At 42.2% G+C, this 14,570-nt stretch overlaps 1 protein-coding gene and 1 long non-coding RNA gene across 5 annotated transcripts in view; one reads left to right on the plus strand and one right to left on the minus strand.

Moving 5' to 3' along the window:
* LOC308093845 (partitioning defective 3 homolog) overlaps positions 1-14,570 on the minus strand; it is a 318,000-nt gene that overhangs the window by 265,880 nt on the left and 37,550 nt on the right. Inside the window, exon 1 of one of the 4 annotated variants that reach the window (XM_080440220.1) lies at positions 12,668-12,743. The exons of the other annotated variants lie outside the window; for them this stretch is intronic. Within the exon in view, the coding sequence (XP_080296346.1) occupies positions 12,668-12,730 (63 nt within the window). The 5' untranslated portion in view covers positions 12,731-12,743. Of the gene's footprint in view, positions 1-12,667; positions 12,744-14,570 lie in introns of those variants that run through there. 4 annotated transcript variants of the gene reach the window in all.
* The window catches only part of LOC308093851, a 352,863-nt gene that overhangs the window by 139,864 nt on the left and 198,429 nt on the right, over positions 1-14,570 (plus strand). The gene's annotated exons all lie outside the window — the stretch shown is intronic.

Consider the following 14,570-nt stretch of genomic DNA (forward strand, 5'->3'; position numbering starts at 1 on the left):
TCACTCGAGTCGTTCTAGAATTCGAAGCTAATAATGTCTGCCTGGGTGACAGACATGTTTGTGATCATTAGTGTAGGTCTACGGCACGACTCAACTGAAGTTGAGGTGACAAAGTCAAACATAAGAGGGATTTAAGTTGAGAACACAGTAGAGTTAAATGAACACTCAGGATTTTAAAGGCTTCCGACCAGGGCCTGGTTTACACGGGGCCTCTTCCTGAGGGTCCATGACCTTATTTGTCATGGGGAATAAAGAGGACTTTTGGGCCCGGACCAAAAGATACGTTGGTTGAGGGTCACTGCACTGCAGTCAATGAGGGCAGGCTGCATGCGCTGCTGAGCACAGGGAGAGAGAGGGAGCGAGCGAGAGCGAGAGAAGTGGAGTTGGGTCCAGGGCAGTGGTGGAAAGTAACTAAGTACATTTATGTTGTAATTGTACTTAAGTACAATTTTGAGGTATTTGTACTTTGCTTGAGTATTTCCAATTTCCAATACTTTTACTTCTACTCCACTACATTTCGGATCCAAATATTGTACTTTTACTCCACTGCATTTATTTGAAAACTTTTAGTTACTAGTTACTTTGTAGATTTGTATTATGTATTATTTGTAAAATAATGCTTTTTAGCTCAAATAAAAAAATGACACAGATGCGTTCCAGGTCTTAATGGGTTAATCTGGCGAGGCTAAAGCTTGGCACAAGTTCTCAGAGATGGAACGTATCTGAACACACAGACCTGTGATCTGGGCTGTGAACTCACACATCAAAATGGCATTTGGAGAAGTACTTGCTCAGAGCTCACTATTTAAAATGTGAGAAGTAGTACACGCTTCTGTGGAGGCCTGAGAGGATGTGATGTTATGTGAAGTGTTTCTGAAGGTCCCTGGAACAACATATTTTGAGATGGGGGTCCGCGGCCAAATACATATACATTTTGGGGGTCCTTGACATGAAAAAGTTTGAGAACCACTGACATACAGTAGCAACATAAGTTTTTTCTAAAAAACTGTTAGGATTTAGAAGACATGTTGTAGAACGGCCTCAGGCCTTAAGGGTTAAATGCAAATGTTAATGCTGTCAAACTAACAAAATCACTTTCATCCCCCTGGCCCTCTTCAGCATTTACCAACACTTGGTAAACGCTGATGATGCAGCTATGCATTAAAATAAGCCTTTCAACGTATTCTATGAATGCGGATATTCTCTTTTTTTTTCATGATTCTGCATGTTTAAGAATCTGGACCCGTACTGAATCCAAGTCTTGTGAGTCGAGCTGGCCTGATCCTTTATATACTACTAAATAACATGAAGTCCTCATGCCCAAGACCTGCTCTTCCAGACCCATTGTATTTAAGTGGTCTCAGCTTGGAATCTGCCAAATCTTTTCTTCTGTGCCTCTGCTGCAGCTTTCAGAACAAAAAAACACAGACAGTAAATTACTCTGACAAATCTATACGCAATTACGCATGTGGTTACTTTGAACTTTAGCTCACCTGCCCAACCTTGACAAACGATGGTATGGGTCGCTCGAGTCAAAGCAATACAAATTACCAGTGGTGGAAAGTAACTAAGTACATTTACTCAAGTACTGTACTTAAGTAAAATGTTGAGGTATGTTTAACTTTACTGGAGTATTTCCAATTTTCTACTCCACTACATCTCAGAGCCAAATATTGTACTTTTACTCCACTACAATTATTTGAAAACTTTAGTTACTAGTTACTTTGCCTTTAAATCATTATTATAAAACATACATTAACCACTTCAGCCCTATTTTATACCTACAGTAGGCTATTTGAAAATAGTCGATCTACAAGCTCACGTTGTGAGCTTGTAGATCGGCTATTTTCAAACATTTTAGTACTTTTACTTGTGGTACTTTAAGTATATTTTTATGCCAATACTTTAGTACTTTTACTCAAGTAACATTTTACTTGTAACAGAGTATTTTTATATTGTGGTATTGCTACTTTAACTCAAGTAAAATATCCGAGTACTTCTTCCACCACTGCAAATTACTGCAGGTGAGCAAAAGCCCAAATGCTCCCACTTCAAACGTAGACAATAAGGTGACTGTGTGCTGCTTGTCCATGGCTACAAATCCACCTTCAAACGTGCATGCTGCTCAGTTTTATACCAGTGTGACCGAGGCAGGTTACACAGCAGCACACGTGCCCCACACGATGGGGTCAAAGCAAGGTTGACGTGAGGGAACACAAAAGAGCCATTCACTCCTGGACACCGACACCACAGGTCGCTGTGCGTACCGACGTCTTAGTGTTTCATGAACACAGGTTCAAGGCCCATTCGCTCCTGTACCACGACACACCACAGACGACATGTGCATGCGTGCGTTTTTCATGAACAGGTTGTTCAGACAATTTAGTAGGGGTGGAATGATTATTGATGAATATTCGACAAACCAAAGATGTTACTACCTACAATGTTTACTAGTCTGTATAGTGATGAATCATGGAAACTTGTATTTACTGCTATTTATTTATTTACTTATTTATTTTCTTCCATATTATATAAAGAAGTCAGCCTACTGTATGTTTTAACTGCTGGGCAAACGTAAGATGTTTGTTTGTGTTCAGTACCAACTTGTTGTGATGAGCATTTAGCATAGTTTTGTACTTAATTACCTTACCTTATCGCAATTTTGTCCTTAATTACCTTATCCTGGAGCGTACTTTACAGTACGCTCCAGGTTAATCATGTAGATTAATTAAATAAAGGAAGACATACACGTAATGGACTGAAGAATAATGTTGAATTAATCATTAGTTGCGACACTTTATGACAAATACATTTACAGTAATTTCAGGATTTGGTTTTCAGGATCTATTGCAGGTTCAAGTGTAATTCAAGCCCATCAAGTACCTTCAAAGCACATGATCAGAGTCGTGTCCACAAAGAAAGTGTACACAAGTTACATTTTGATTAAATATTAACAAGCAATGCTGAACGTTTTTTTAATTTTTAAATAGAGGATAACCCAATAATTAGACATTGGCCCTAGACGCATCTGTGTGACATTTTTTGATTTCGTTGGGCTACTCAAAAATAGCAGATCTACAAGCTTATAGCGCCGCACCGAGTGCCGCGCTATGAGCTTTTAGATCTGCTATTTTTCTTAAATCGTGGCAAAATCTTGGGATTATATATTTAATTAATCTGAGTTCCCAGAAGTTTTCTCCAGCTCTCGCATACAAACGGGAGGGGCAAGGAACTTCTGGTATTTGTGGACGGGATGTAACTTACGCTCAGAATCTGAGCGGACACGCCTCTTACCGGTCTGAGAGCTGTGCAACTCGTCTAAACAGTCCGACGAGAGGCAAACAGCAGTACACAACAATGGCGGCCGCAATTTCTCAAGGAGAAATTGCTTCCCGTCGCTCCTATTCACATGCAACACCCACTGCATGTGGATCCCGCCCCCTTTTCTTCGTTGGCTGTTGATTTGAATCAGAACGCAGTGGCCGCGCCCCTGCTGTCCGGGATCTGAGGCGAAGTCTCCCAGACTAATATTTAATAGGTTCAAGCATTTTCCAGCACTTTTATTCACTCAAACTCAAGCCTTTGCTTCCTGACCATAAAAATAGCACGTTCAAACTTACAGTATAGCCCTTGCATATGTCGTATCCATGTCTCTGCATGCGCACACTCACAGGCAGAATGTATGTATGTGTGCACGCCTCTGTTTGTGTGTGTGTGTGTGTGTGTGTGCGCGCACGCGCGTGCGCACAAGCGCGTCTACAGACTCGACAGCCGCAGCTTTGTCCTGAGTGGCCAAACATTCCACCTAACATAAGTGCCAAGGGGAATTCAAGGCCCTTGGTCTCCTGCCAACCGTCCTCCTTCTTGCCATTTACCCTGCTTTCTGATTTACAAGCATCCAGGTTCCTGCTGGGCTGTGCTGCACGGGGGCAAAAGCTCGGGGTCTGCACTTATTTATATTCAAGTTGGACAGAAGAGGAGAGAGCGAGGTGACGGGTCGTACAAACACAGCCACAGTGGGACGGCGGAGGCAGCCAAAGTTCTTTGACACTGACCCGACCCCCCCCCCCTCTCTCCCTCATATACTCCCCCTTCTACAGTAGCTCCCTCATTCTCACCTGCTTTCCTTCTCAGCTCATTGCGCGGTAGATCTGCTATTTTTTAAAGATCGTGAAAATGTGTGCAGATCTTTGAATATATATTTTTTAAAGCTAACATTTTTAACTCAAATCTTTGCTGCTGGGGGTCCCTGGAACAAAATATTTTGAGATGGGGGTCCGCGGCCAAATACATATACATTTTGGGGTCCTTGACATGAAAAAGTGTGAGAACCACTGACATAGAAACATAGTTTTTTTCAAAAAACTTAGGATTTTTGTAGAATCGGAACCTCAGGTCTTAAAGGGTTAACTGGCTGAAACATGCAGCCTGGACCCTGATCTGTGTGCTCTTATTCTTATTCTCATCCGTCCTCGTCAGTGCTCGAGGCCCCGTCTCTGTGCCATCCCATCTGTTTTTCAGTGTCTCTGTCCCCTGCCCTTCCTGTCACTAACTCACCCCTGGAAGCAGACAACTACTGAGGCCTTCGTCAGATAAAAAAATGAAAAGGAGTAGAAGAAACAACCCAGAGAGGAAAAGGGAAAAACTAATAGACTGGAGAGAACCCTTCGTTTGCTAAATGGAGAGCATCAATGGAGCAGTGCCTCCTGCTAAACAACGTCCCCATTGTGGGGAAAATCCTCGCATCAGATCAAACGGGTGCTATTTCTAAACGGCGCAACTTACTACACTCTAAAAATAGCGTGAACTAGCCTTGCCTACAAGGCCTAATGTCAGAGCCCAGAGAGACGCTATTAATCAGCAGGCTTTTCAAGGAATCAGCAGACTTTTAATGGAATAAGCAGACTTTTAAAAAGGAATTAGCAGACTTTTAAAGTCACTTGTACAAGTCAAAACAGACATCGTTTGCCCACAGGGCTACTGCTAAAAACGATACACACTGGTCACAAGGCACATCTAAAAACTGATCAGCAAATCCCCCCCTCCTTATCAATGCTGTCTCGTCCCATCTCCATGCATGCTAAGATGGACAGCAGAACCAGACCAAGATTCTAAAAGGCCCTGCTAGCCGCCCACTTCAATTCTGGTCAAGTTAATAGACATGCTAAAGAACACCAACTCATAATGGATTATCTGGCCCTTACGTAAGCAGGCCTTAGCCTCGTTTTTTAATTTAGTTTCCTTTCTTTTCTCTCATTTTAACATATCTGTTCTTTTATCCTGTTCACTGCAACCTGAGGCTGGAGTGAACAACAGAGGAAGGAGAGGGAAGGGTTAGGCAGGAAGAGATGAAGCGTGGGCAAGGAGGTGAGGAAGAGGGAGAGAGAGAGAACTCCTGAGCTTGCAGTTTCGCAACACACACACACACACACACACACACACACACACACACACACACACACACACACTCACTCGCAGCGCAGTTCATCCTAACGAAAGGTTCACTAAACTAGAGGCTGTGCTTTGGCACTTCCAGCCCAAACCTTTTATAGCAATATTCTAAATAGATGTAGCTGCACACAATAAACAAACAAAGTGAATTAGCCCATTAAGACCTGGAACGCATCTGTGTCATTCCGAGTGCCGCGCTATGAGCTTGTAGATCTGCTATTTTTGAAAAATCTAGAAAATGTGTGCAAATCTTTGAATATATATATTTTTAAAGCAAACATTTGTAACTCAAATCTTTGCTTCTGGGGGTCCCTGGAACAATATATTTTGAGATGGGGGTCTGCGGCCAAATACATATAATTTTGGGGGTCCTTGACATGAAAAGGTTCGAGAACCACTGATATAAAAACATAAGTTTTTCAGAATACTGTTTAGGATTTAGAAGACATTTTGCAGAATCGGAACCTCAGGCCTCAATGGGTTAAAACATAACAGATAAACCTACATACATTCTACATGAAACCGTCTCCCGCTCAGCTAGGATTGGATCTCTTCTCATCTCCTGAAAAAGGAAAACTAAACGACTGATCATTTCCCCGTCGAACCTCTTTCACATGTCAGCCTTTGATTTCATATTTCTGAACACCTGCGCATTTCAGAAGAGGTCGGAGGTCGTCGGCCACGAACAGAACCTGCAGAGTTCATGTGTCTGTTGATAATATTCTCTTTTCATGTTCAATTTAGTGACCTAGTTTCTTAATTTACAGTATTGCTCAGGCAACCCGATTGATTTACGACCTTCTTTTTATTAGAGAGCCGAGTCATCAAAGACTCGAGGCACACTGGAGCCTCGCCGCTCTAATCAGCTGTGGGTGTTTCAGTCAACTTGTCAACATAATTGCAGTTAAGTGCAAATATATACAAATAAAGAATAATACATTATAAACTGTCGCTAATGCTGTTAATATTGTTAAGTTTACATTAGGCTCCGAAAGGGCCCAGACAGTGTCTTGGTGGTATAAAGGGGTGTGAAGCTACCAGGTATTGAAACTGCAATAACTGCAATACCTGCAATACCCGGCCTAACCACCAGGACAGGCACGGGCAGACGCGATCAAAAAGTGTGCCGCGCCTCTCTATCAATGAATCCAATTTAATCAGCTTCCAGTCAGGCCGCGCCACTAATCGTCTTACAGCCGCTGGGTGGGAGAGAGGAGTTAACTCTTTGAGACCGGGAACGCATCCGTGTGTCATTTTTAGATTTTGTTGGGCTATTCAAAAATAGCAGATCTACAAGCTCATAGCACGGCACCGAGTGCCGCGCTATGAGCTTGTAGATCTGCAATTTCTTTTTTGACAAATCGTGAACATTTGTGCAAATCATTGAATATGTATATGTTTTTAAAGCGATAATTTTTAACTCTAATCTTTGCTTCTGGGGGTCCCTGGAACGAAATATTTTGAGATGGGGGTCCGCGGCCAAATACATATAATGTTGGGGGTCCTAGACATGAAAAAAAAGAACCACTGATTATAGCAACATAAGTTTTTTCAAAAACCTGATTTAGAAGACATTACCGGTATATAGAATCCCCAGAAGCAAAGATTTGAGTTACAAATGTTTGCTTTAAAAAAAAAAAAAATATATATATATATATATATATATATATATATATATATATATATATATATATATATATATATATATATATATATATATATATTCAAATATTTGCACACATTTTCACGAAAAAAATTTTTTTAGCAGATCTACAAGCTCAGAGCGCGGCACCGAGTGCCGCGCTCTGAGCTTGTAGATATGCTATTTTTGAATAGCCCAAAGAAATCTAAAAATGACACAGAATGCGTTCCAGGTCTGAACGGGTTAAATCACATTGTCTGAGAGCCCCCGACAACAACGCTGTCCTGACCTTCACACACGCTGTGTTAACTAAGTGAAGCTAGATCAATAAGATAAAGAGTGTGAATCAATGACAGTGTGGCGGAAATGTAGAGAGAGAGAGAGGAGTGTGAGAAAGAGAAGAGCAGAGTCGTTTTCATGCCCAGAGAGAGAGAGGGGGGGGGGGGGGACTTCACCCAGTCTGTGTGAGAAACACAAAGCGACAAAGGTAACTCTGTGTGTGCGCGTGTGTGTGTGTGTGTGTGTGTGTGTGTGTGCGCAACACAGAGGCCTATGTCAGCAGTATGGTAGCTGTGTGAGAAGCTAAAACGGAGCTTGGCAGAGTTCCTCACAGTGAACACTGTGTGTGTGTGTGTGTGTGTGTGTGTGTGTGTGTGTGTGTGTGTGTGTGTGTGTGTGTGTGTGTGTGTGTGTGTGTGACGTCTGTGTGACCTGCCCAGGCGGCCTCATATTAACTTGCCTGTTTGACCTATTATAGACAAGTCTAATCGAAACACATGGAATATTCATCGCTGCTGTGATACTGTTGCGCGTTTTGAAACCGACTAACATAACCTAGCTACTTCTTAAAGCTCGTTGTCCCCGGCACACAGTGAAACCACACACGCAGGCAGCCCGCTAAAACACTTAACACACACACACACACACACACACACACACGGTGATGGCCAGGGTTAACTACTGGGGCCAATATTTCCCCCACTGGGGAAGGGTACTAATGTTGCCCCAGATTCTATTCGCAGCATGGTTTGTTTTAACCCTACGGGACCACCTCCGTGTCATATTAATATTCTATAGAGCAGTGGTTCTCAAACTTTTTCATGTCAAGGACCCCCAAAATGATGTTTTTTTTTTGGCTACGGACCCCCTGACACAAATTTTTAGCAGATCTACAAGCTCATAGCACGGCACTCTAGATCTGCTATTTTTTAATAGCCAAAGTATAAAATATAGCTAAAGTGTTTTAAAATGACTGTAACGCAATATTAACTAATTTTGCTGGGGACCCCCTGGTACCCCCCCCCCACCCAAGGACCCCTGGGGGTCCGGGGACCCCACTTTGAGAACCAATGCTATAGATGTGTGACTATTCTATAAGACTTTGTCCACCTAAATGCACCTACTATAAACACCAGCCCCAGACTCTCAATAGGACCATTCGTCTCCTCATGAACAGCTGCAAGTGCCGATTCAAAAGCACAATCTGTGAAAACAAGTATCAATGTTGCCCACTGTCGGCCAAACCACAGTGTTTTGAAAAGATCGTTGCTGAAATATTCAGGTTGCCATTGGCACACACACATCCGCTCGCTAACAGCGACAACATCTAAGCAAACAAGCCAACAGGAATCTAATCAGTCTAATGTTCACAAATGAAGGCTGTTTTTATCAGGGCAAATTACACATTTTAATTTCATTAAGCGTGCTGTGAAGGTATGGGCGCTGAGCGGAACACAGACTCATTTTCACTCGGAGACAAAGTGCATTACCCTGGGGCTTTATTATTATTGCTTTATTATGGTAGGTAATTCCTCGTGTCTGTTTTACTAAATTGGAATTCCAGGTGTGTGGGCGGGGTTAACCAGTATGAGGGTAGTTTAGATAGTGTCAGAAAGGTTGTCAACCACATAAGAGTATTAATCAATTGGCTTTCAACAAGTCTAAACCTCCTGGTATTGTCTTTGTGGCAAACCCCAACCATCTGGTATTCAATGCAGGTTTAAACGTGCGCTACTAACAATGATTTGCAACAACCATTTGGCCACAGGTCTATAAGCAGGGTTGCCAGATCTGCTTATTATAAGTTCCCCGCAAGATTTTATTTGAAAATAGCCTATCTACAAGCTCACTGCGACGCGTTGTGAGCTTGTAGATCTGCTATTTTCAAATAGCTGATGTATATGTTCAAGTGCTCATGTGGCCTATAGTCGCTTATTTTGGGCTGGTTTTCCTAGACCTGGTTGCTTGTTTCTCTCACAGAATCTGGCAACACTGTCTATAAGACATTAATTCGCACAAATGAAACGGGAGTCTGTAGCCCGTTTCCCTGCTAAAAGAAAGAAAAAAACATTTGTTCTGACCTAGTCAACCCACAAACCTCCTGACACGACTCAAGTGGCTAAAGTTAAAGTAAACTCCACAAATTTCCCAAACGATCAAGTCTTTCCAATAACCAAGGACCAAAGTTCCCTGTTAGACTTTCAAACCCCATCTCTACTTTATAAAGCAGTCAATTATTTACAAAATGTTTTAAAAAAGACCCAACAGTGAGCCAACGGAAAACAGGAAAGGCATCGAATTAGTGCCGAGCCGAGTTTGTGTTTTGGGTCAGTCCTGGGGAGGAATCAGGGTAAGCAAATTGGAGCCACACGTCAGAGAAGCGTCTCAGATTACAGCTGGGTTGTCTGCCTGCCAAGAGTTTTCCCCTGATGTGCCTTTCTCCTGGTCCCCAACCAAAGGGGGAGGAGAACAAGAGAACCATCCAGAAGCTCTATATTGTATAACAGCCTTATTGACTTAATAAGACTTAAGAATTAAGTCAAATCCCTGAGTCAAATCCCCTTCTTATGTACGAACATACTTGGCCAATAAACGGGACTCGCCCGTCATATCAAGAACTTCACACCCAGATGCCTGGATCAGACTTGGCACCGTTCCACGTCAGCCAGAATGATAGTCGGATAAAACACAAAAAGGACCAGCGAGTATTCATGGGGTGAAACCTCACAGTTGAATGGCAGAAAAAAGAGCATTTAAGCTAAATGAAAAGCCAGGAAGTCCAAACAAACAAGCGAGAGAATTAGCACTAGCCAGGTTTTTGCCCATCGGCAAACCTTCCCATAGTTACAAGCTACTGTAAGGGATTAAGCTCTTTTACAAATGTCTGATATTATTATTGAATATGTCAATTCAGTGTGGGCTTTGCTGTTTCTAAAGACAGTTATGACTATAATAGGACATGTTGTGACATGAGATAAATAAGAGTGGCGAGAGAGAGAGAGAGAGACGCGACAGAGAGAGTCTGGCAAACAGACAAATAAACATAAGTCATGGGGAGAGGGAGAAAGGGTGAGATGTAAACTCAAGAGGAAGGCAGACAGACTGACAAACAGAGAAGACATGAAAGAGACAAAGGACGACACAAAGAGACAAGAGTCAAGAGGTCCCTGGCAGATATCGAACAACACTATGAGGGCTGTCATCCACAAACTGGCCTGCTTTAGCAGACAACAGGAGCTGATTTAACCCAAGACCTGGAACGAATTTGTGTCACTTTTTGATTTGAGCTAAAAAAGCATTATTTTACACTTCGGCTATTAAAAAATAGCAGATATACAAGCTCATAGCACGGCACCGAGTGCCGCGCTATGAGCTTGTAGATCTGCTATTTTTGAGAAATCGTGAAATTTTGTGCAAATCTTTGAATATATATATTTTCAAGCGAACATTTGTTACTCAAATCTATGCTTCTGGGGGTCCCTGAAACAAAATATTTTGAGATGGGGGTCCGTGGCCAAATACATATACATTTGGAGGTCCTTGACACAAAAAAGTTTGAGAACCACTGACATAGTAATATATTTTCTTTTTTCAAAAAACAGTTTTAAAAGACATTTTGCAGAATCGGCCTCAGGTCTTAATGGGTTAAGCGCGCGCGCGCGCACACACACACACACACACACACAGTAGTTGTCTTTGTACCATGTGTATGAAAGTGTACTGTTGTCCTTGTATCATGTGTACTGTTGTCCTTGTAATATGTGTTTGAAAGTGTAATGTGTCAGTCAGTAATTGTCCTGACTTGTACCATGTGTGTGTGTCAGTCCATACTTGTCCTGGTCTGTACCGTGTGTGTCAGTGTGTACTTGTACCATGTATGTCAGAGTGTATACCCTTGTGCCATGTGTAAGTGCGATGCATCCTAGTACGTTCGATACATCAATAGTTTGATAGATATAGATCTTCATAGATCTGTCTGGGGAAGTTCAGGTGCCGTAGGACTACAGCAGGTGAGAGTAGATGTAATGCACTGCTTATTGTGAGGGACACATCATAACATCAGACACACACGTCGATACATCTCTGTGCCTGTGGCAAGTTCTGTCAACTCACTGCTGTGAATTTATTTTACAACATTATTATACTACATTATTCTCATTCTCATGAGATCCACAAGAGTAAAACCCATACATTACCCATATTTCCTTCTATTACCAAAAATGCATGGAGGACGTAAGTGTACATGCATGTCTATAATCTAGTCATACCATATTTTTACCATAAGTACGAGGCAGAACACATTTTGTTAGAAATTGTCGCAACGAGGCGACGGAGGACATGATGGAGATACATTTAGAAAGGTGCGATCAGTAGAGCACAAGGTATTCCCTAATAATAATAATAGCGATGTATGCAGTTACATTTCTGCCTATAATATAGCCATGAATGAGTAGCGCGGCACGCGATTACCATCATTGTCTCTACTGTCTGCTTCCCTCTCTCTCTCTCATACACATTCATTGGGTCTAAGGGGCTCACGATCTAATAGGGTTGGACAGGTGGTGTCACGGTGGCCACAGTGTACATGTCAGATGTTGCTCAGCAGTTGCTTAAGTTATGCTCAGTTGCTTAAGTTATGCTCAGTTGCTTAAGTTATGCTCAGTTGCTTAAGTTATGCTCAAGGGGTTCGAGTACACACCGTTGAAAAAGTAGAGGGATCATTGTCAGCGTACACAAGAAATACGACCACACTTGTACCATACACATGGTTAGGATAGTATCACCTCCTCTGGGGGGGAGGGGGGATTCTCTTAATGACCCAGTATTTTAGTGAGGTAGCAGAAACATGTCTTGCCTGAACATAATGGCCATCCATTGCCAATCGCAGCCTTGTTAGAACGTTTGGTTTAACCCAAGAACACCATTAGTGCATGGGAATTTAGCATTTAAACATCATGTGAGGTGTTATTGAAATAATAACGTGTTGGTGCTGTATGTTCTGTGTGGGTGTCAAAAGCTTTTGGTGTCCAAAGAGTTGGAAGAAGGCTGGGTTAAACATCCAGGACAGTGTTAGTGGGTTTTTGTCAATGTTTGTTGTTGTTGCACCTAATAAATAACTAAAAGACAATAACCGTTTTCCTTTGGGACCCTTGATCTACAAAACTGCCCAAGTTTTAGAAAATAAAACATGCGTGCAACTTCACACATTTTCTCAAACCAAGCGACAGTATAAAAACAAATGCACACCCAACTATAGCATTACTACATAGTATACAGTGTTGTGTTTTAACATACCTGACCGACTCTGAGTGACTCCACCCTGAGTCTCTTCTTCAGTGCATAATGGTGTTTCCACATCGTATCAACACCTTCAAAACGCACACACACATACACGACTACATGCTGCTGCAGACTCTCCTGTGGCAACTACAGCAGTATTGGATTGGATGCTATTGAAGGAGTGTGTGTGTGTGTGTGTGTGTGTGTGTGTGTGTGTGTGTGTGTGTGTGTGTGTGTGTGTGTGTGTGTGTGTGTGTGTGTGTGTGTGTGTGTGTGTGTGTACAAAGGACTGAGAGCAATGATACGCTTGTGTAGGTTTGCATGTAAGGGAGCTTGTGTGTGTGTGTGTGTGTGTAAGAGAGAGATGGTACATGTGCATGTCCACGTGTGTGGAGAGAGAGAGAGAGAGAGAGAGAGAGAGAGAGTGTAAGTGTGTGTCTGTGTGTGACTGTGTGTGACTGTGTGTGTGTGTGTGTGTGTGTGTGTGTGTGTGTGTGTCTGTGTGTCTGTGTGTCTGTGTGTGTGTGTGTGTGTGTGTGTGTGTGTGTGTGCATGCGTGCATATGTGTGCGTAGCTCCAGGTCCTTAATGAGGACGCTCGTTGCAACATGATCGTTCTCCTCCTATACTACAGCAAAGGAGGAGCGGATCGAATCGCCAGGCTCGTTTGTCATCGATACTCGACGTCACAATGCCAGAGCCCTGTGTACAAGCTCCTCAGTCAGGTTAATGAACAGAGGAGAATCACATTGATACGGGAACTGCCACCGCAAAAGCTACCAACAAACGTCATTCATAACACAATGTTTAGACAGTAATCTATCGGGCAGCTTGTGTGTCGAACGAAGCTCATTGGGACCGAGTTTTCCCCATTCACACTCAACACAATGACTAAACAGGCCACAGAAACAGCATAATATCATAGAAAACGTTCACGGTCATGAATACGATTAATCAAAAACAACACCTGCGTGCAGCTTGGCCCATCCCGACTCTTCAATGTGAAGGCAAACAATAAGGTTGGATAGGGATCAAGTATAGTGTTACACACAACTTTGACATACAAGTGCATGTCATTGATCTGAGAAACACAATTACAACCGCATGGGAGTCTGCGTTATATCGCAGCTCATGATGATAAACCACTCACATATTGTTAACGCATTAAAGGGACATTTCGCCGATTTTGCATCAAACCCCTATTTTTATCTAGGTCTAGGACCCATAAACATGATCCTGGTGTGTTTTATCTGTATTTTTAGATTTGTATCCATATCCTCAGAGACTACGAGTCATTTGACTCATAGTCTCTTTATCTCACCTTATTTCCTGACTACAATGTAGACCACACCCCCACACAGCCTCCCCTCCCCACAAGGAAGGGCAGTGCCCCAAAGCATTATGGTCATTGTAGTAATGCAGCAGTCCAGTCAAACACACAGACTTTTTTTTTAATATATTTAGGGTGCAAATTTAAAATTTTGGTACTGTTATCTACTACAAATATTATTAACATTGAGTGACTGTAAGTTCTTCCAGGGGGGAAATGCTCCTTTAAGGCCTGAGGTTCCGATTTAGCAAAATGTCTTCTAAATCCTAACGGTTTTCTGAAAAACGTATGTTTCTATATCAGTGGTTTTCAAACTTTGTCATGTCAAGGACCCCCAAAATGATATGAATTTGGCCGCGGACTCCCATCTCAAAATATTTTGTTCCAGGGACCCCAGAAGCATAGATTTGAGTTAATGTTTGCTTTAAAAGAATATATAAATTCAAAGATTTGCACACATTTTCACGATTTTTCAAAAATAGCAGATCTACAAGCTCGTATAGCACGGCACTTGGCGCTATGAGCTTGTAGATCTGCTATTTTTGAATAGCAAACATGTAAAATAATGCATTTTTTTTAGCTCAGTGAC

Source organism: Gymnoscopelus braueri (assembly GCF_963280865.1).
Source record: "Gymnoscopelus braueri genome assembly, chromosome: 10".
Taxonomy (NCBI): domain Eukaryota; kingdom Metazoa; phylum Chordata; class Actinopteri; order Myctophiformes; family Myctophidae; genus Gymnoscopelus; species Gymnoscopelus braueri.